The 22,333-nt window shown below is 51.7% G+C and overlaps 1 protein-coding gene across 11 annotated transcripts in view; it reads left to right on the top strand.

Annotated features, from left to right (window-relative positions):
• EPB41L1 (erythrocyte membrane protein band 4.1 like 1) overlaps positions 1-22,333 on the top strand; it is a 119,564-nt gene that overhangs the window by 86,531 nt on the left and 10,700 nt on the right. For 5 of the 11 annotated variants that reach the window (XM_036321336.1, XM_036321334.1, XM_036321337.1 and 2 more), the window contains 5 exons: positions 418-453; positions 2,986-3,168; positions 13,842-14,252; positions 16,309-16,410; positions 18,705-18,785. In XM_036321336.1, coding sequence (XP_036177229.1) covers positions 418-453; positions 2,986-3,168; positions 13,842-14,252; positions 16,309-16,410; positions 18,705-18,785 — 813 coding nt within the window. Of the gene's footprint in view, positions 1-417; positions 454-2,985; positions 3,169-8,418; positions 12,186-12,677; positions 12,786-13,841; positions 14,253-16,308; positions 16,411-18,704; positions 18,786-22,333 lie in introns of those variants that run through there. The other 6 variants (XM_036321342.1, XM_036321339.1, XM_036321333.1 and 3 more) reach the window with 5 other exon arrangements.

The raw sequence follows: 22,333 nt of genomic DNA, 5'->3' as shown, positions 1-22,333 counted from the left end.
GGGTTACGTATCCAGATTTTTAAACAACATGCACATGGGCATGTATACACATGGGTATAGTGTGTTTCCAACATGCAGTCCCACTTGGGCGCACAGGTCCCTGAACACATATGCTGACTGCAAGAAGCAGGACGACCCAGAACCCTCACTTCCATCTGCTGAGTGTAACTGCTCACTTTGCCTCCAGTCCTCCCACCCCCTTCATCACCTCCCTGGGCCACCTCCCTGCTTCACACTCCACCCCTTCCGACTACTCACTACCCGCCCCCCTCCCGTGGGCCACCCAGCTTCCCTGGCCTCTGTTGCTTGGGTGAGAGCGCTCTGGGCTACCTGCTGGACTGGGCTGGTCGTGGTGTCTCTAATCCATTGGCTCTACTGACCATGCTGGTTGCTTTCCCTCCTCCCCCTGTCTGCTAGCCGGAGCAGGAAACCACGCCGAGACACAAGCAGGAGGTACTGCATGGGACCTGCCCTACCTACCCAGTTAATTGTCACCATTCCACAGTTCATTCCAGGCTGATATCCTGTTGCCATCTCAGCGTTATTAGCTTCACCTCTGCTCCCTGGCCATCCTCCTCCCCCTACGCTCCCCCTAGTCCCATCCCCCACCCAGGCCCCCTCAGCTCCCCTTGTTAAGTTCATCTCTTCAGCATCCTGCTCAGACTCCATCCCCTAGCAGTGTTTCCGTCCTTCATTCCCCTCTTCTCTGTCCAGCTTCACACTCTGCCTCCCCAGACCACCCATGCTCGCTCCCCTGTCCCTGCTGACTATCCCACTTGTGTTCCTCAGCTCTTCCAGGCATTCCATGCTTTTATTGAGCTCATCTCTTCTGCTTTTTTTTTTTTTTTTTTTTTTGTATCTATTGGCAACCAAATGTGGGTGGGAGGGTTGGGAGGGAGGAGCCTCAGAGCACATCTGCATCTTCTCAGATTCCATTGCCCCTCCCTCTGGCTGGGGTCTGCTTCTCCAGCTGTCAGGAAAGCCTCCTCTCCTTTTCTGCTCCTCTCTCTCCTCACCCTCACCCTATTATCTGTGTTAACCACTTCTTCCCTTTCACGCAGTCTCCATCTCTTCATTTGAACTTTCACTGCAAGAGAAGTGGATTTATTCTTGGGTCCAAGGGGAAGGACCAGAGGCTGAGATGTAAGAAGGGCCTGGCCTTGTAGTCCCATGGTCTGGATTTTAGCCCCAGTTCTGCCACTGACTTTTTGAGGTCTCAGGGACATCCCCTTAGGCCCCAGCTCCCCACGGGCACAGTAAGGCATTTAGACTAGGTTTCCCTAAGGCCTTTCAAGGATCTTGGGGTTCCACCGCTCCCTCTAGCTGTCAGGAACACAACATGCCCACTGAGCCAGAGTGGCAGGTACAGGACAGAAGGTCACAAGACACATCTTGGATCTATTGCAGCCCCAATCCATCAAACTCTATCAGGTTTGATTTCTCAGACAGACACGGTCCTGAGGCAGCTCAGCTCAGAAAAAGAGTACAGGCAGATGTTTGGAGGCAAAGCAGAAGCCTCAGTAGCATCGATTTCCTTTCTGAGGTCACCTAGGAGTCAATCATAGAGGATCCTCGGATGCCAGAGAGAATCCCAGGGGAAGAGTCTAGCTTGTTCAAGGACAAGCTTACCTTCCAGGTAGTTCTAGAATCTCCTGATCTGACTTTATAATAAGCTGAGATTGTCCATTTCTTGCCCTGAATCGAGTTGACATGAACCCTCAAATAGCCTTGCAGATAAGGGTCCTTGGACCACCAGCCTGCTGCCCTGCCCCCAGAAGTACACAGACAGGCAGCTTGGGCAGGTCACTGCCATCTCATGTGCAAAGGCTGCACCTCATGTGACCTAGGGGCAGATTACTCTGTCATGATGCACTGGCCAGAGCTCAGACTTGGCAATACAATGTGGGACTCACCTATGACTCCAGCTATACCTGGCTCAGTTCTTGGGCCCAGCCTTGGACTTACCTATCTTCTTCCTGAGCTCTAATTCTCCTGATCCTCCTGAACACCCCTCTCTGGCTATATCTCACACTGTCTGCTTTTGAGGAATCAATACCCACAGGTATCTGGAAGATTCCGGGTGGTTGGGAAAGGTAGAGGCTATCAGCAGAGAATACTGAACACAATCTTTTCCTGGTCCCTGGGTCCCTGGTCCTTGGTGTGGGAACAGAGCCCATTTTAATGGATGTCCCTGGCTTTAGAAGGGCCCCACAGGGCCTGATTTACTGCATATGTTGGGCCAGGAGGGGCTTAGACCAGGGATCCTGCTAAGCACAGTGGTCCAAGTCTTGGTCAGAGGTGGGGACCAGGATCTGGGAGGCCAAGGAGGGGGTCAGAGCCGCCAAGTGAACAGGGTTGGCAAGTTCTCACTGTACCTCGGTTGTGACTTAGACTGGGCTCACAGCACCAAAGGGAACTCACCCAGGCCAGTGGGATTTGCATGGGTTCAGGCTCTAAGACCAGGAGCCAGGCGGGGAAGTGGAAAAGGTTGTGCTTGACCAGAAGTCTCTCCTCTTTCTCTCTCTTCTAGATGTCTTAGAGAGAGAGAGAGAGAGAGAGAGAAAGAGAGAGAGAGAGAGAGAGAGAGAGAAAGAAAGAGAAAGAGACATCAATGTGAGAGAAACATTGATCAGTTGCCTCCTGTAAGTGCCCTGACTGAGGACTGAACCCTCAATGTGAATATGTGCCGTGATTGGGAATCAAACCTGTCACCTTTCAGTGTATGAGATGAAGCTCCAACCAACTGAGCCATACCAGCCAGGGCAGAATTCTCCTCTTTTTAATCTCAAGTGCTTTGTGCACCTGTTGAGGCTAACATCCCTGCCCTGCCTGGTTCATGAGGTGCTGGAGAGTGACACAGGTCATGGATGGGAATCACCTTGCTGATATAGGGCAGCGATGGTCACTGTTGCCATTTTCACCACACCCAGTAGCCCATCTCGGAGCTGCTCCTCTAATGCCTGGCTGTCCTCTCCATCACCCTAGTTCTTAGACAAGCCAGAGGATGTCTTGCTGAAGCACCAGGCCAGCATCAACGAGCTCAAGAGGACCCTGAAGGAACCCAACAGCAAACTGATCCACCGGGATCGGGACTGGGAGCGGGAACGCAGGCTGCCCTCCTCGCCCGCCTCCCCCTCCCCCAAAGGCACCCCTGAGAAAGCCAGCGAGGTAAGTCTCACCCTGAACCCCTCAATGGTGGCCTTAGGTAAAGAGGGTGGGGAAGTGTGCTGACTGACTGTCACCCCCACAGCTGTATGCTCCTCCCTGTCCCTGTGTGCAGTGATGATGGGGTTGGGGTGGTTAGTTAAGCTGAGGAAGACAGAGTCACTAAATCTTGGAATCTGGGACCCCAGGGACTACCCTGGGAAACTCAAAGTGGCTTGGTGTGTTCCCCTTCCGTCAGCCAGAGTATAATGGGGAAGAAGGGGTACTTGTTAGAAATGCATACTCTGGACTCCACATCAGACCTCCTGAATGAGAATATTGGAGGCAGAGCCCTGGAATCAGCATCTGAAACAAGTGCCCCAGGCGATTTTCATGCACACTGAACTCTAAGAATCAGGGGAGTTCTATCTAGTAACCAGACCCTTTTGAGCCTATTGTGAAAACACAGATCCGGAAGTATTCCCTCCAGGAAGGATCCTCAGAGCCCACTAGAGGGGAAACCAGCTGCCCCTGTGCCTTTCAGAGTGGAAAGCAATTGAAAAAGAGAAAGACGGATCTCGAGAATTCTTGTGTTGATAATCGCAACGTTATTATTAGCGCTGCTAAATCTTGGCAGTGTTTTACCTCCATCTATACTTGGGTTTTTATACCCTAGTGCTGCTGCTTACTGGGCTCAAACCCAACTGGGATCTAGACTTATACCACCTGGGTTTGAACTCTGGCTCTGCTGCCTGCTAGCTGGATGACCCTGTGCTTGTGACGTAACCTCTCTGAGCCTCCATTCAGTAGAGGTAATAAAGCATCTACTTCTTAGGAATGTTGTAAGGATCAAATGAGATAAAGCATGGAGGGGCCAAGCAGAGACCCAGAGGCTCAATATGAGTTACTTATTGTTTCATTTTGAGAGACCTGGGACTTTCGCACAGAAGGTTAACTTTGAGTCAGGATCCCTTTTAAAGTTGGAAGGGTCCTCAGAACCCGCTTGGTTCAAGGTCATCATGTCACAGATGGGGCCCTGAGGCCCAGAAGGGGAAGGACTTTTTTAGTGTCATAGTTGATAGAAGAGGAGCCAGAATCTGATTTTCTTGTGTCCCAGGCACTGTATTTGCTATTAAATCACAACTGCCTAGAAGCAAGACCAAATTATGTGAAGACCAGACATAGGGTCATTGTGTGTGTGATGCCCTCTAATGCTTTGACAATTGGTTGATGCAGCCATGATCTAATGAGCAGAGCATTCTATTGACTCAGCACTCCCCATGGCCTTGCCATCCCGGCTGACAGAGGGCCTCGTCCAGTGAGGCCGCTGAGATGGCTCCCTGGCTGGTGATTCGCAAAGTTAGGGATGATTTGGGGGCTTTTAAGGCCGGTGCCATGGAAGGAGGGCAAATCTCTGCATCCACTGAAGGCTTCTGTGGTCACCTTTGACATAATCAAGACCCTGAAGACGCTGCACTGGGCCTGGAAGCTGGTCTAGTGATCCAGTTACCTGCCCTGCTCCTGCCCTGAGACCCTTGACCAGAGTGGACTCTCTTCAGTCCTGAAGTGGGTGGGGTGGGATGCAGGGGCTTCCGACACAGTCAGACTCCAGCAGAGAGAGGCAGGATGAGCCCTGGAGAGCTGGGCTCCTGGAGCATTGGAGTGGCCTCAGAGCAGCCTGGCTTGGGGGTGCCCCATCTGCTGGTGACAGCTGGAACTGCTAGAATTGGATCATTGAAAGGCGGAGTCTGTTCCTCTCCTGTCTTCCCACTGCAGGAAAGAAGTCTGGTCCAGGAGCTCACCTTGGAGCATTTAGAGGCCTTTAAAGATTTGGGGGATGGGGAGGAGCCTTAGCTAAGGACCGGTCTGACTCCTTGGGCAAATAACCTCACCTCTCTGAGCCTCACTGGCTAGTCAGTCCATCTAAAGGGAACTAAGATTGCTATAGCGTTGGCTTATTGAGAAAGTTGAGCAAAATAATGGATATAAACATACTTTATAAACTGGACAGTGTGGACAGTCAACGGGCATTGCTGACAATTAGAATTCCTGATCAAACATGGACTTTGCAGGGAGATCTGCAGGGTGTTTCATCCATAGTTCCTGGTAGCTTCCTCATGTATTTTTGGGCCTCATCTAGGCCCAGGGCAAAACAGTAGGAGCTTAAACCAAAATAGGGACCCCAAACTATAAAGAAGAGTTCCGATTTGCCAAGCCTAGGTTTTCATCTCAAAGATAACGTTCTAAAAGGGGCTGAGACCCAGACTACAGGCTTGAACCATCATCTAAAGCAAAGACACACAGAGAAGACTTGGAACCGTGTGCAAGTGATATGGCTCCAGAACCTCTTGAATGAGAATGAGCAGGCGATGAGGGAAGGCCCAAAGCCACGGTGCTGGCTGGCAGCTGACCGTGGGCCTCCCTCCCTGAATGGCTTGGAGGGGCAGTTCCTTTCTGTCCCGCCACACAGCGGTGTGGCTCCTTCCTGACCTAATCTATGAAACCTAAAGATGTGGTATTTACAAAGCGGGGCTATTTATGGACTCTGTGTGTATGTCTCTCCTGCTTTCTCTCTCCCTCTCTGTCTCTCCTTCCCTTCCTCCCTCTTTCCCTTTCCTCTGGCCCTGGGCCTCCCCTGCAGTCCCAGAGGACCCAGGACACCTCTCAGCAGGACTTGGCACCTGAGCCTGGGACGGCCACAGGCTTGGAAGTGTTCACTCAGAAAAGCCTCGCAGCATCTCCTGAGGTTACTGTCATCACCTCCCCACCCAACCAGAACCCTAATGGTCTTAAGAAAACCCTTTCTCTGGGGTGAATGGGGTGGAGCAGACTTTGCCATGCACACGGAACAGTGGGCAGCCCACATTGTCTCCCGGCTGTGACAACTGGGCATCCCCTTTCCAGGAATCCATAAAGGGCAGGCCCCTCCCTCATCCATTGTTGCCCAGGAATCAGGACTGAAACCATTCAGGGAAGTCACTTCTGGCTTCAAAGGGAGGCAGAAATGAGCTCCCTGAGGCCCTGCAGAGGCAGGTGACTCTAGAGCATCCGTTTTCAACCTGTGGGTCGCGACCCCTTTGGGGGTCGAACGACCCTTTCACAGGGGTCGCCTAAGGCCATCGGAAAACACATATATAATTACATATTGTTTTTGTGATTAATCACTATGCTTTAATTATGTTCAATTTGTAACAATGAAATTGGGGGTCACCACAACATGAGGATCTGTATTAAAGGGTCGCGGCATTAGGAAGGTTGAGAACCACTGCTCTAGAGGCAGGCTCTGCCCTTTAAGCTTGGGATCAGGGGTCATGGCACCTAAATGTCTTCTGCCCTAAGGTCTTGTTACTGTTTAGAAGCCCAAGAGAGGTCTAGCTGTGGTTGGTTAGCGGATGGCATCCCATTCATCCCCCACCTCTTTCTTTTCTAAACTCCCCTTGGATCAGTCAGGATCTCCAGACAGACAAAGTGGGCATCTGGGTCCAAGGAGTAACCTTGGGGTTATAGAGATGTTGGTAAGGCAGGTGTTCTAAATGAGGAGGGCATTGCTTCTGGGCCCAGGAGAGCAGCAGGTTGAGGGCTCTTGGAACTTGCTGTGCCCCTTCATGGATGCCAGGTTGAATCCAGGCCCAGCACCTCATGGACGGTCAGGATTGGAAGGTACTAACTGACCATCTCCTTGATATATGATCCTCTCTTGTTGGCACAGTGTGTCTTAGGGCATGTACCTTTCTTAATTCCCCGGGGAAAAATTTTGTATCTGCTGCAAACATGCTGGAACTGTAAAAGAAACATGAGTCAGCTACATAAGTGGTAAAACATAAATCACAGTTATTTTTCCGCAGTTGTAAAAATAAAAACAAAACTATCAGCACTCTCTTGAGAGAAGTTGGATAGGAGTCAACAGCATCTCAAGGTTAGGGAAGCAGTGATGCCCTGGAGCACAGGGATGCTCCCAGGGCTAAGGACAGGTGCCCACCCTTGAGGGGGCCAGCATGCGTCCTTTCTCAGGGTTCCTAAAATTCTCGATCCAGTCCCTTCCACAGAGGGGGCTCTGCCTGTTCTTAGCGGCAGCTCGTTTTGTCTTCAGTCACCCATTGTGAAGTTTTCATATTGAGTTGTCTGTCCTTCTGAATCACCGGCCCGTGGGTCGCTCTGTCCCCAAGCGCCTTTATGCCTGCTCTGCATCCTCCAGGATGGCCCTTCAGAGTTGAGCACCCGCTAACCTTCTTTCTTCAACAGTTTCTCCCAGGGCATGGCTTCTAGAGAGCTCCTCATCCTGGACCCCCTCCTCTGTGCCCAGAATGTGAGCCAGAGCTCCAGCCTCGAGTCCGCGGAACTGCTGGGCTGGAGACTTGTTCCTTGTCCCTGGGAACAGAATCGGCTCCACTCCCTCTTTCAGCTTCTGTTCCAAGGCTGTCTTACCTCAGTGCCTCCCTCTGACAGCAGGGGGCACTCTGAGCAGGCACTGAGCATCTTGGCTCAGTGGGAAGAAGGGCTGAGGGCTCTCCTGACATCTTCCCCATCCTAAAATCTGGTCAAAACGACTTCCAGGCCAGTCCCCAGGGCCAGCTGTGGCTCTGCCAGTGTTTTGGTGCCAGTGAAGCCTTGCTCTTTCCGTTCAGTCTTCCTTTCCTCTTTAGGTTCCTACACATCCCCTTTCACTTGTTAGCAGCAGAGCCCCTTCTTCCCTCAGTGCTCACCCTGTCATCTGTGCCAGTCACCTTCCTCTGGGAGCCTCGGTTTCCCCTTCTGAAATAGGGTGACAGCACCTGCTTCACAAGTTACCAAATGGATCAAATTTAATAATTTAGACCAATGATTTCAAGAATCTTTAAAATATGCAGTACCTGACTATTTAGTCAGGGCCACTGGCCACTTTTCCCTTAGATTGTCAAATCAAAAGCCCGGCTGGTGTTGCTCAGTGGTTGAGCATCGACCTATGAACCAGGAGGTCTTGGTTTGATTCCCAGTCAGGGCACATGCCCGCATTTTGGGCTCGATCCCTTGTGTGGGGTGAGCAGGAGGCAGCCAATCAGTGATTCTCTCACATCATTGATGTTTCTATCTCTCTCTCTCTCTCTCCCTTCCTCTCTGAAATCAATAAGAATATATTTTTTTTAAATGACAACAGCCAACACAACAATAGCCATCTGGTGTGAATGAATCAAAATTATACCTATTTTTTTGTCAGATCAGCAAAAAAAATTTTTTTGTGTGCTTCAGAATCTAATAATTAGTTTTTGTGTGCCATGAGATGAAAAAGTTTGAAAATCGCTGACTTAGTCAAAAGACTGGTATTGCCTGGCACAAAGTAATTAAATATAAGTACATTTCCCTTTTTTCCCCGTATACAATCTTTCTGTTCTGTGCCAGCTCCCATCCCACTCAGCCTAGAAACTGTTTTCTAGTTAGACTTGGGGCAAGAATATTCCAGATGGGACTTCGTGGACTGCCTTTGGCTATCCTTGCCAGGCTGATGATACCAGTACACGCTGAGACGGGAGCAACTAAAGGCACTTGCTTCCCAAGTCGAGGAGAAGAGAGGCCTGGCGTCTGTAGGCTCTCAGAGCACTTCTCTCTGGGAAAGTCGGAGCGCTGTGGTCCTGAAAGCTTAACAATCTGAAGTAAAATCTCAGAATCTACCCCCCACTTTATCTGGGCCTTCCCCCTTCCTTTTATCTCTCTTTTCTGTTGGCGAGAATCTCTTTATGTGGTTTGCTTCCCTGATAGTCATGGAGATTTTGCTGAAATGGAGTGGGGGAATGGAGGTAAGAGGGTTACAGTGTTCCCTTGATCCTGCAGAATCCTTTAGGTCTGATGGGATCTTGCCTCACCAAGTCATAAACCTGAATCGGAGCTCAAGGTCAGATAAACTTCCCCAGCTTGTTGTCGGGAGCAGTTTGGGGCACATCTTACCGTGGATACATCTCACAGAACTTGGACTCAGAGAAGGTTCTAGGCCTGCCTTTGCACGAGCTCACTCTCTGACGTTGGGCATGGTGCTCACCTTCCCCAGGCCTCAGTTTCCACATCTCTACCATGAGGGGCTGACTCAGAGCCGTGATTTCAAAGGAGGAAAGTACCTCAGGGCACTAGGCCCCCAACTTCAACAGGGCAGCCCCATGTGTGTGCTACATAGACTTCCACTGAGATTTTGTGTGAAGAAAGTTTCCTGTGGCTGTAAGATTAAAACCCAACTGCCTTCTTGCTTTTTGAATGATTCTAGAAGTCCACGGTTCCCTCCTAAGCGTTGTTCAAAAGGGAGGTGGGGGCTGTTCTGTCAGTGGTTTGACAGTGCTGCCCTCTTGTTGGTGCTTTCGACCCAAGATATGCCTGGATCTTTAGATTGTTTCCTTCGGTGATGTGTTCTGACTGGCACTAAGCAGGACAGCTGGCCAGTTAGTGTTTTTCATTCTCATCTCTTTCCTTCTCAGAAGCTCTTGCAGGAAGGTCAGCTTATGGGACTTATCTCAATACTTCCCATCAACTTGACACTAGATCACAGTGGGACCCACATGCCATACGTTGTGAGATAAGTTAGCCAGGGTCTCAGTCATCAGAACTCAGACACTCTTTTCCTGACTCTGCTGTCAACGAACTGTGGCCTTGGCTAAGTCACCGGCCTTCTCTAGGCCTGAGTTTACACATTTGCACAATGAGGAGATTGGACTGAAGGTGTCTTAGAAGTTCTTTTGGCTCCAACAGTCAATGATTTCATGTAACATCAGCTACTTTCCCCTCCGACAGTGGCAGTTATATTATGAACACGGAAGAGGGAGCGTCCTGGCCCATCCATGGATCTCCATTTTCCCACGGTTAACATGAGGAGACCCCATCCCATTTTACCAAGCTGGGGTGGCGGTGGAGGGGAGTTGGTAAATGATTTATTGAGTGCTTTGATGGGAAGAGGAGCTTTGATGAGGCTGACTAGTGTCATGCCTTCCTCTCCCCAGCCAGTTCTGGGGATAGACATGTTGACCTTTGGGTGGTAGGATGGTCCCTTCTTGTAAAGGGAAAAGGTGACCTGTTCTTCAGGTGCCTGCTATTTCATGTTAACTTTTCTTGCTCCAATTGAAACACAGGGTTCAGAGCATTGGGTATTTGTAGAAAGGAAGTACACTAGGCCAGAAGAACTCAGTCTTCTAAAAGTGGCCGCCACGCAGCAGGAAGAAAGTGAGGCAGGCCTTGCAGATATCCTTGCCGATGGCAGACTGTCCAAGGTGGATATCCTGGTGGACAAGTTCAAAGTTGAAGTGGCCACAGAGGAAATGGTGGGAGCCAGAGGAGCAAACACCCAGCAAAAAGGAAGAATGATTGCAAGCCCTGAAGACTTCGAGTCACTGTGGGAGGAGGGCCCCCGGGTCGGGAATGGCCCAGGAGGGGATCCCCTGGCTGCAGGCTGCACTCTGGCAGAAAAGCTTCCTGAGGGCTCCCAGCTCAGGATGGGCACCGGGGAGGCCACCATCAGGAAGCGCCGGGTCTCGAGTCAGTGGGAGAGCCACGTGGAGCTAAGAAAGGAGCTGGAGGAGATCCAGACTTGTGGAAGGCCCACTGCCCTGGGGGCCGGGCCAACAGAGGTGGATGTCTCATTTTCAACCTCTGACAAGGGAGGACTTCAGTCGTTTCTGCTGGACCCAGCCCACGAGGAAGACAGAGCTGACTCGAGTGATGAAACCGATACTTCCTGTGCAGAGAGGAGCTTCTATTTCAACTATGGAGAGAAAGATTTTGAAGACCAAATCCTCCCTCCACTGTTGGAGGAGAGAGGAGAGTGCCGGAAAGCCCCTCCTGGAGATGAGACCAGGCGGGAGCTCCCGGGAGAGCTTGCAGAGCGCTCTGAGCTGAGGGCCTCTGCCCAGTGGGGCTCTCCGACAGCTTCCAGAAGGAGCAAGGATGAAGATGGTGAAGCTCACATAGCTTCCTTGGAGAAAGGGGTGGGGTCTCCCAGGGACCACGGAGGACCCAATGACCTGGAGGCCTTTGACCAGCAGCTTGGTAATGGATCTTTTCCAGGGCAGAGATTTGCTAAGGCTTGGGAAGAAGCAGGGTGGAGGGTGGAAGGAGAGTTTACCCACCCAGCCCCTGCCATTACTGCAGAGGAAGAGGCCCCCGGGAGTCTAGATTTGATGGGAAAGGCTGAGAAAAGTCCCCCAGCAGCATGGAGGAACCACTCGCCTCACAGAGGAGCGGGTGTGTGCCCAGACTTCCCGGCCTGCGCCCTTCCATGGACACTAGCCAAACCGGACAGAGACGACAACTTGCCCAAAGACAAGGGACCAGTTCACACCCAAACAGGACAACCCATGAGGGAGCACAGCAAGGTTCACACGGAGTTTCTTCAGATGGAGGTGATCAACCCCCTCCCAGCCTCCTGTGGTCCCTTTCAGGCTCCTCCTAAGGAAGCTTCTGTGAGCCCAGCCTCTCATGGGTCAGGGGAGCCTTTGCAGCTTGGGGATCCCTTTGGAGAACAGCCCCCTGTGTTTCTCAGAGGGAGCCCAGAACCCAAGGACCAAGTGGAGCCTGTTGTGACTCTGGACAGAGGTGAGCGCAAGGCACCTCCCGTTGCCAGCAGAAAGCGCAGAGTTGTTCTTGAAGAAGTTGAGGGAGTTGCAGCTCTAAGGTTGGGGTTCCCTTCAGGGAAGCCAAAGATGACTCCTTTCCAAGCTGGGGGCCAAGAGGGCTCCCTGGAAGACATCAGCAAGACCTCAGTGGCCAACAAAATTTGGATCTTTGAGACCCATGGAGCTGAAAGTTGGCGAGCGAGTCAGGGCGAAACATGGGCCCTTCCAAGTGGGTTGTCTTCAGAGGCCTCCCTAGGTCAGGCAGAGCAGCAGCAGAATAAGCTTTCAGACCTGGGCTTCGTCCAACTCCCACCCCCAGAGGACATCGCCGGCCCCAATGCCACGCATTCCTCAATGATGTCACCCACTACCAGCCACGAGGGCGTTTCTACTACATCCCACCAGGAACTCGAGCTCATGTCTCCCGATTCGGGCTGCGAAACTACGCTGGAGGAAGCTACTGGGGGAGCTGGCCACGTGAGCCCCCCCCTCCCACCACTGCCCCCAGCTGGGCAGTGACCGCATGCTCTGTAGCTTTTTAGAAGCATGTTTAGTGTCCCTCGTCATTAGTGCAATCCAAGGCTGCTTGCCCATCCCTGTGAGTTCTTTACCCTGAGTGTAGCCCAAGCAGAATGCAGGGTTCACCTGCTTGGCCCATGTGAGCTTAGCCACAAACGCGCAGCTTTTGGTGTGATCTGGTGCCCAAAGGGCCACATTGACGCAGTGGAGAAGGTGGCACCACCGCCAGCAAACTACACACTCGCTTTGCCTTGCTGCCCCCACCTGCTGGGTTCCTACCTGTTGGCTTGGCTTATCCAGTGACCTTCCTTCATCCTTTCCCTTCCCTGGTTCTCCTGCCTTGGGGAAGCTACAGTCCAGAAGTTTTCATCCTTCACTTGTGGTTCCCTCTCGGTCCCAGTGCCCAGAGCCTTTCTGCCTCCTTAAGACTAACTATCTTCTCTGATCCAGAACAAATCCGGAGATGCAGTCAGGGAAGAGAAGCGCCTCGCCAGTTTAACAGCAAAACCCCCTGGGAAAGGGGGGCGCCTGGGATTCGTCAGTCCCTCAGGCCCTCAGGTCTCTGCAGCCCCTTGGTGCCCCAATGCCCCGGTCGCCCTCGCCTGGCCAGGGTGCATCGCCGCCTTAGACTCCCACCTGCGCTGGCAGTGCTTCTCATGACAGCTCAACTCTGGCTTGTCTGAACGTGTCCTCACACCTCTCAACCTTCCAGAAACTGGCTAAATGGATGCTAGTTAAGCAAGCAAATCTCCAAATGCACTGAATCTCTAGAACCTGAAGCCATGTACTTTAAACATACTTGGTGGGTGTTAGATTGGTTTTAAGGAGTGTCATGAACCAGCCCCAAATGTATGAGTGGTGTTTAATCCCTGACAGGCCAGTTGAGAGGTATGTATGTCAGACAAGAGCTGCTGGTTCCCCTCCGGCACTTCCTTGGCCTGCTGTTGTCAATTACACTGATGGGACCAGAACCTCCACTCCATGGCCTGCCCATCGGCCCACTCATGGAGCTCAGGGTTGAACTGATGCAGCACCCAGCTCCCAGGAATTACCCCATATTGGTCCTCCCTCGAGACGATGCTAACCCCTCCCATGGGGACTCAGTGGAATTGACAAACCGTGCTGGCTTCCTCTTTGTTCCTGAAAGCTCTTGGCTCCAGCCTCTGCTTCCCCTGCCTGGGTTTCCTGATCTCTGGGTCTCCCTCCTTGGTTTCTGTCTCTTGAGTCCAGCCCACACGGATGGGCCCGGGACCTGGGCCCCCATCCCTGCCTTGTGCACAGTGCCGCTTCTGATCAGCTCCCAGATCCAAACGTTGGATGGAGCCTCCTGTCCGGGAACCAACTGGCAGGATGTTTGCTTTGTACTTGCTTTGCCATTATCAGGAGACCCCCGGAAAACAGCATCCCCACTCTTGGGAACTTTTCGGTTATTTTAAGCTTATTATGATGTCAAGGAACCTTTCCCGGGGTGTTTTTTGTTTCCCGACCTGCTCTTCCATTTGGGACTTCGACATGGCCCCGAGATTTCTTCTGTCATTTACCATCTTGATTTCTCTCTTTCTCTCTCTCCCTCTCGTCCCACACTCCCGTTCCTTTTATTTTATCTGGCCATAGAGAGCAGGGCTGAGGGAGGGCTCGGAGGAGAAAGTCAAACCACCACGTCCCAGGGCCCCAGAGAGTGACACAGGCGATGAGGACCAGGACCAGGAGAGGGACGCGGTGTTCCTGAAGGACAACCACCTGGCCATCGAGCGTAAGTGCTCCAGCATCACCGTCAGCTCCACGTCCAGCCTGGAGGCAGAGGTCGACTTCACCGTCATGGGTGACTACCACGGCAGCGCCTTCGAAGACTTCTCCCGCAGTCTGCCCGAGCTCGACCGAGACAAAAGCGACTCAGACACAGAGGGCCTGGTGTTCTCCCGGGATCTCAGCAAGAGGGGCCCCAGCCAGGACGACGAGTCCGGGGGCATCGAGGACAGCCCGGATCGAGGGGCCTGCTCCACCCCGGATATGCCCCAGTTTGAGGTACAGTGGAGCATCGTTGAGACTGGGCCCAGCAGGCACTGCATGTTCAGAGGGCCCTGGCCGTCTGTGAAAAGACCAAGTCGCCAGCCTGCAGTCCAGATCCCTCAGGCTGAAGCTGTGTCTCGTGTTGCATGACTGTCCCTCCACAGAACAGCATGGCTCTGTGCTCGCATGTTTGCCGTCTCGGTTTACCCCTAACATGCACACCTTGGCGTTTTAACCCTGTGAACCCATCACTTGCCTGAGGTCAAGCAGTGACCAGAAGTCGGGTCTTACTCGACTCCTCCTCCCCCTGCCTGTGCTGCATGGCACTGCAGAGAGCATGTACTGTGACGCCTCTCAGGGGCCCTGGCCTGGTCTGAAAGTCAGAGGGTTTGTCCTGACCCCGGCCGGGCTCCTTTCCCTGGGGCCTGGGCTTCCTGGGGTAGCTGTTGAAACTCCTGGAGAAGCGGAAACGTTGTCCCTGAGGGGGACACAGGGATACACTGTCTGGGCTTCCTTCAGAGGATCTCTGTTCATGTTATTTCTTTGCTCCCTCGTCTCTTCTAGCCCCAGCCTACCTCCCACCACTCTCCCCTTCCCCATCCTACAGACCCTGAGACGTGAGCTCATCCCTCAGGCTTTCACTTGTGCTGTCGCCTCTGGGTGGAAGGTTATTCCTTCCTTTCTCGGCCCTGCAAGTGTGTCATGTTCCAGGACAGAGTTCAGATGTCACTTCCCTAGCAGATGCTTTCCTGACCACCCTGGGAAGTAATGCTCTGGCCCAGTAATGCTCTGCTCCTGGTGGTAGCCCAAGTACGTCAGTGGCTGACCAGTCTGCTCTCCTACCAGGTGGCAGCTCCTGGAAGCCTGCACAGAACAGGCACTAGTAGCTGATGGACTGAAGGGCTCTCTCTCCGGGGTACAGCCGTCTCCTCACCCCTCACCCCTCTTTTGTTTCCTCACCCCTCACCCATCATCCCTCTCCCAAGCAGATGACCAGCTAGCTTCCGTTCATTCATTCAGTTCATATATGTGGGTACCTGCTGTGCAGATAGCCATGAACTAGCCCAATGGAGGACGCAGAAGAAACCGATCACTTAACTTAATGACTTCCAGAGTGTAGGTTGTAAGCCAGTGGCTCGGGCCAGACCTGGCTAGCAGATGTGTTTTCTTTTTTACATACATTTTTAAAAAGATATTTGTATTGATTTCAGAGAGAAAGGGAGAGGGAGAGGGAGATAGAAACATCAATGATGAGAGGGAATCACTGATTGGCTGCCCCTTGCACGCCCCCTACTGTGGATCGAGCCTGCAACCTGGGAAGGTGCCCTGATCAGGAATCAAATCGTGACCTCCCGGTTCATAGGTCGATGCTCAACTACTGAGCCATGCCAGCGGGCTGTTTTCTTTGATCTTGATTTAAAAATCAGGGCATTGGATATAAAATACAGGGATTTTTCTTATATCATTAAAAAATTACATACATTTTTTTAAAAAATCAGATGACCCAGTCACTCAGAGGCCATGGCCACAGTTGGCCAAACCTGAGTGGCACCCCATGTGCTTCAAAGTCCCCCCCAGGCCTCAACAAGCCCACTTCACTCGTTTACATCCCCTTCCTGGCCCCCAGGGGCCTCCAGGTGTGTGGCTTCTGCTCTAAAGAACAATTCAAATGAGGTGGTAGCATAACCATTGAAGTCGCTCAGGATTTAGTGGCATGGATGTAGGGAAAATACCTACCATGGGGTCTGGCACACAGCACATTCACTAAATAGTAGATGTTCTCTTAATGGTGCTCTAAGAAAACAGCATATACTAGTAGCCACCATGAGGTTCGGTGGTTGCAAGGTCACGGGCAGGCCTGTCCGGTGGCTGCTGGTGGTTCTGGCTCTCCTCCCGGGATGTTTGTCGGTAACATCACACCAGGCCTCTTTTGCCCTGACCTGTGTACCCTTCTGGAGACTTGGCCAGCTGTAGGGTGAGAGATAACCTGCTGACCCTACGCCTCAGCTGCCTGTGACAGAAGCCATGCCGGGGCTCGAGTTACGAAGTGTTCTTCCTCATCTCCGTGCAGCCCGTGAAAATGGAAACCATGACCGTCAGCAGCCTGGCCATCAGGAAGAAGATCGAGCCAGAGGCTGTGCTGCAGACCAGAGTCACCACTGTGGACACCCAGGTACCCTGTGCCTTTCAGTGTTCCCCGAGCCACAGGTATTAGGCGTTTGGGGTGGGATCAGCACCATGACAGAGCCCCTTGGCCAACCGTGGCCACCTCGGCTCTCCCAGAGCCCCCATTTTAGCGCTGATGCTCTTCGAGTCCTTTACTGTCCTTCCTGAGCTGTGGGAGTGGGCAGACTACACCACTTAGTGCTTCAACGTCCCCATCCATTACATGGGATGATCATGTCTCTTCTGTCCTCTTTGGGGCGTGGTAGGTCCAGTGGCCAGTGGATTAGGACTGTGGCTTTCAGATTGCTCTAAAGCAGTGATGGCGAACCTTTTGAGCTCTGTCAGCAGTTTGAAAAACCCTAACTTAACTCTGGTGCCGTGTCACATATAGAAATTTTTTGATATTTGCAACCATAGTAAAACAAAGATTTATATTTTTGATATTTATTTTATATATTTAAATGCCATTTAACAAAGAAAAATCAACCAAAAAAATGAGTTCGCATGTCACCTCTGACACGCGTGTCATAGGTTCGCCATCACAGCTCTAAGGAGTTGGAAAGGCTTCTCTTTTTTGTTGCTGTTAATCCTCACCCCAGGATACTTTTCCCCACTGATTTTTGGAGAGAGTGGGATGGAGGAAAGGGGGCGGGGAGAGTGAGAGATCTGGGGATCGAACCTGCAACCTCAGTACTTGCCCTTGACTTGAGAGTTGAACCCATGACCCTTTGGTCCATGGGCTGATGCTCCAACCACTGAGAAAACTGGCCAGGGCGAGAGGTTTCTTGATGTACCCCAGGGCCTGCTCGGAAAGAGAAGATGTGAGACCCCAAGCCAGCTTCAGTCACAATGGCTCATGTTGGGTCGTTTTTTTTATGCACGAGGGTTCCACATCAGATTGGCAAAATGAATAAACGGGGGGAAAAAGAGACCCCCAAATCATTGTCTTAGTGCAGTGGTTCTCAACCTTCTGGCCCTTTAAATACAGTTCCTCATGTTGTGACCCAACCATAAAATTATTTTCATTGCTACTTCATAACTGTAATGTTGCTACTGTTATGAATCGTAATGTAAATATCTGATATGCAGGATGGTCTTAGGCGACCCTTGTGAAAGGGTCGTTTGACCGCCAAAGGGGTCGTGACCCACAGGTTGAGAACCGCTGTCTTAGTGAGAGGAAACACACTGAGTACCCCAGAGAAGCTGTCATGCATTCATACAGGTGGTTCCGAAGTTCCTTCTGTGGTTTTTAAACTTTCAAAATTGAGACTGTGGTTCTGGTTCTTTCTGGCCAGAGAGTTGCTGTGCTGAGGGCTTTCTTGCTCCGGAGACCAGTCTTTGTCTTAAGGACTGAAGAACTACGTAAACCAACACAACATGGGGAATGCTGCCATTTCCAGAATTTTCCCTCCCGCTTTTATAACACGCATGAGGTTGAAGAGGCTGCTAGTGCAGTGGTCGAGACTCCTGGGTCTGGACTCTAGAGTTCTGATGAGCTGTGACCTCAGGCAACGTGTTCCTCCTCTGGCCTGTTTTGTAACGTGGGTTTTGTTTTCATACAGAGAAATAAAAAGAAAACAAAGTTGGCCCCCAATTCCACAACTCAGTAATCCTTACTGACATCAAAATGTTCACAGTTATGAAATTCAAACAGAACTAAATGAAATTTTTTCTGATTCCTCCCAGAAAAATATGAATGCATATACCAACGTGTATACTTACATCTCTAGATATTTAAAAATTCTACAGGAAAGAGATTGTTCTGTCTTACACCTTACCTTTTTAACGATCTTCTTGGAGATCGACCTTTGCTGGCATATGTGGACCACCTTAATCTTCTTAGTTCCACCCAGGAGGGGACCCTGGTTTTCCACACAGCCTCCCATCGATGGACCTGTGCTTGTTTTCCTCTTCCGCAGTTAACGATGAGTGCTGCAGTGCACTTCCTTGTCTATACTTCTTGGCAAAGTTTTCAAAGTTTATATCCCAATAGTGAATTCCTAGCAATGGGATCACCAGGTCAAAGAATACATGCATTAAAATTTGGATAGAATTGATCAAATTGTCTAGGGTTATTTTTCCTTTGTCAATCAAGTAAGATGACTGAAGTGAACCGGAGGGCCTATGAGGCCCGTCTGTAATTCAGTCTGTGTGTGAACACCCACGTGCCCCCAGTGCACGTTCACTCACACATCCTGTCACTTTGTCGCTGGGATTGCCGTGAGCCCAGGGGGAAGATGCTGCAGGTGAATCTGGCTTCTCTCTGTGTCCCTCTCTGATGACTCCTTCCTCTGACCACAGGTGGATGGGACTGCCCTAGGGGGAAAGGAATTCATAACCACTGCTCCCTCCATCACCACTGAGACCATATCAACCACCATGGTAAGTAGGACCCAGGAGACTTCTCTCTCTGACCAGCCTCCCTGCCCCAGAAATAGCCAGATAACAAGCTGACACCGCCAGCTGCTTCAGGACGTCCTCATCTGCCCTCCCTGCGTCAGGTCTGGGACATACAGTCAAATTGTCTGGCACCATAGTTGCCACCGGCCATCTGGTCAGACTCAGTTTTCCAAATAGAATACTGTGGGCGTCGGTTATCCGGGCCATCTCAGCCCAGCAGCAGTAAGTTAGGAGGATGGTGCTGTTTGCTTATTGGCAACGCCTGAGGGTTGTGCCTGAAAGTCCAACCAGAGGGCGCATCCTTCTAGCAGCTGCACATTTTCTTCCATCTCCGGCCACTTCCTTGCCTCGGTCAGTAGATGGCGTCCAGTGAACCTAAGTTGGAAGCTCAAGAGTTTAGATTATCTTCCGAGGGAGCCCTTGTTTCTGCTACCTTTTTGCTGTCTGGCCCATGAAGGGAGGTCCTTGGCCTCAGGTGTCCTCATCTGTAAAAATGGGAATAATCCCTATCCTAGCTGGTTCACAGATTCCTGAGAGGGGCCAGCAACATCAGATCCTTCAATGATGACACAGAACCAATAGCACTCGGCACACAGGTTTTGGTGCCAGGCGGTGGTCTCCTTGGTCTTCGCAAAACCTGTGAGGAGGACGCTCTTTCTTTTCTTTGCCCTTTACAGATGAGGAAACCAGAGTTCAGAGAGGTAACGTGACTTACCCTAGGTCACAGACCCAGTAAGTGGTCGAGCCAGGGCAAACCCAGGCAATTCTGACTCCAGACGCCCTGCTGTCCACCTCAACCCCCCTGCTCTGTTCCCTCATCCCGACCATTGTGAACACCGGCCGCATGGGGCTGAGGCTGGGTCGAGACCGGGGCTGGGGCAGGGGCAGGGACAGGGGCAGGTATCATTGCCTGGGCCAGATCTGTCTTGAGCTGTTGGAAGTTGTTTTCAAGTGTTTTCTATTGCCAACCCCCTGATATACACATAGGAAGAAAATTATATTAATTTAGGCTACCTGGAGGTAGGTTTTGAGTAAACAACGACTTTAAGATAAATAAACCCAAACCAGTTCCAGCTTGCACGCTTTTCCCCGGTCACTCAGTTCCTCCTCTCCCCTCAACCCTTTGCCGCGTGGCATCAGGACGCTGACAGGGCTAAATTTAAATTCATGCTACGGCAAGCAGGCAGTTGCATCATTCATTCACTCATCATCCATCCATCCATTCATTTGTTCCAAAAACATTTATTAGCCTATATTTCCTGCCCGGTATAGGGATACAGAGTTGAAGAAAAGATACTGCCTGCTAGACTTCATTCCTCCAAAGAATAATCATGGGCGCATTGAATGTGCTGTGCCCTGTGTTTAGGACCTAGGCACACAGTGGTGAACAAGGCCCAGCTCTCCCACTTCCTGGCTGGATGACCTTGAGCAAGTTACCTGAACCTCTTCACACCTCAGTTTCCACTTCTGTCAAGTGGGGTGAGGGCTGATAGCATGTCCCTCACAGGGTTGGTGTGAGGATGGACTAAGGTTAATCTGTGCAGAGCCCTCAGAAGAGTTTGGCAACGTAGTAAGTGGTCTGTCATGTGAGCAGCTGTTATTTTTCCTGCCCTCTTGGAACAGTGTCTCCTAGGGGGTACAGGAAGAAGAGGTATGGGTGACGCCATAGGAGCCGGGGAAGGCTTTATCTGAGTAGTGACATCTGAGCTATGCTTGAAGGATAAATTAAGGCACAATCACAGGAGAAGCCATTCCAGGTAGTGGGAACAGCAGGTGCAAAGGCAAGGATGTGAAGGAGCATAGCATTTGGTCAGTGAAGTGAGATGTCAAGTGTTGGGGTGGGGTGGGGGGGCGGCGCTGGGAGAGGAGAGGCTGAAAAGGAAGGCTGGGCCAGGGCTTGAAGGGCCTCAAACATCATAGATGAAGTTCAAACTTCATCCTGGACACGATGGAGAATTACTTGAATTTTTTAAGTGGGGACATGATGCCATCAAAATAAGTATTTGCATTCTAGAATGACCACTTTAACAACCTGTGTGCAACATGACTGGAGCCAACTTCCTTCCCTTGGGGCATGGGTCCTTTTTATTTTTCTTCCTTCCCTCTTTCACCCCCTCCCTCCTTCCTCCTTCCTCCCACTTCTTTCCTGTCCTCAGCAAATATTTACTGAACACCCACGCCGTGTGAAGTACTGCGCCAGGCGCTGAGAATCCAGCCCTGAAGGAGACAGTGTCCCTGAGTCTGTGTGCCATTAAGAGACCAAAAGAGAAGGCAGGGAACTAGTTCAGGGGCTGGTGCAGGGCCAGAGCATGAGGAGGTGGATGCCAAGGAGAGGGATAGGGTTACCAGATACGTGGAGGAGGGAAGTATAGGATTTGGTCATTGGTAGAATGTTCTGGTGACAGGAGGAGAGACGGGCTGGTGACGCTGCTCACTAGCCCAGCTGTTCTGAAAGCTTGGTTCTGGGAACCCATTAGAAAGGCAACTTCTTGGGCCCCACCCAGACCTATTGATTCAGAAACTCTGGGGAGAGGCCCAGCGTCGGTGCTTTCACAAGTCCTCCAGGTGACGCCCCTCCAGTCTGAGAAGATATAAACAGCACTGGAGGGAATGCTCTTTGAGGCGAGAGGAGGCAGGGATGAGTCCGTGGGACCTGTGGGGCATTTCCAAGGGAAAATGTCTAGGACGCAGTTGGTTTTAAAGGCCTAGGGCTCAAGAAAGATCTGGGATGCAGATAAAGGGACGGGGGACAGTGGCCTTGATGAGGAAGCCTTGAGTGGCTGAGGTGGTCCAGAGAGAGGATGGGAGGAGGAGAGCCCTGCGTCCCTGGGAGGAAGGGTCCAGAGTAGAGATGGTGAGAGAGAAGACAGTCCGAGAACTAGGAAAGGCGGGTGGAGCGGGTGGTTTTCAATGACCTGTGTCCCTATTAGTGGCCTCTGTTTTCAGGGTAAAGGTGGAAGCAAGGCTTTGCCTGGAAAAGAGGAAGCAGTGGCACAAGAAGCAGCTTGGGGAGAATGGCCCGAAGGGGCTCAGAGTGGCTACTGGCTGCTTCCTAAGCTGGAGGAAAGGAAGCCTTGAATCTGGAAGGCTGTCTTCTAAGGCCTGCTTCGAATGCCACCTCTGGGGACTCTATCTGACAAAGGTGGATGGAGTGCCAGGTGTCCAGGTCACTGACAGCCTCACCTGGAGGCAGGCTGAGCAGTCAGGGCAAAGGCAGACAGAGGCCTCCTTCCTCACGCGCCCCCCGGCAGGCACAGGCCTGGGTGTGTACCAGGCACAGACCAGGACCAGGTTCAGCCCCTGGGCAGCTGCAGAAGGGACACATCTCCGGGCCCCTGGACAGACAAGGCTGAGCCCTGAGATGGTGCAGAAAGTGCGAGGGAGAGGCAGGCAGCCAGGCCTCTTGCCAGATGTGGGCCAGTAAATCTGGAGCCAGTTCCAGGAATATCTGCCCGTCAGAATCCAGGGTAGGACCAGGAGAGCTGGCTCACGGGTGGGAACTCGAGGGCAGGGGTGTGTGGGAGGAGCGT

This window comes from Myotis myotis, unplaced genomic scaffold (assembly GCF_014108235.1).
Source record: "Myotis myotis isolate mMyoMyo1 unplaced genomic scaffold, mMyoMyo1.p scaffold_m19_p_9, whole genome shotgun sequence".
Taxonomy (NCBI): domain Eukaryota; kingdom Metazoa; phylum Chordata; class Mammalia; order Chiroptera; family Vespertilionidae; genus Myotis; species Myotis myotis.
Note: the sequence above shows the minus strand (reverse complement) of the source record. Positions and strands in the feature narration are given on the sequence as shown.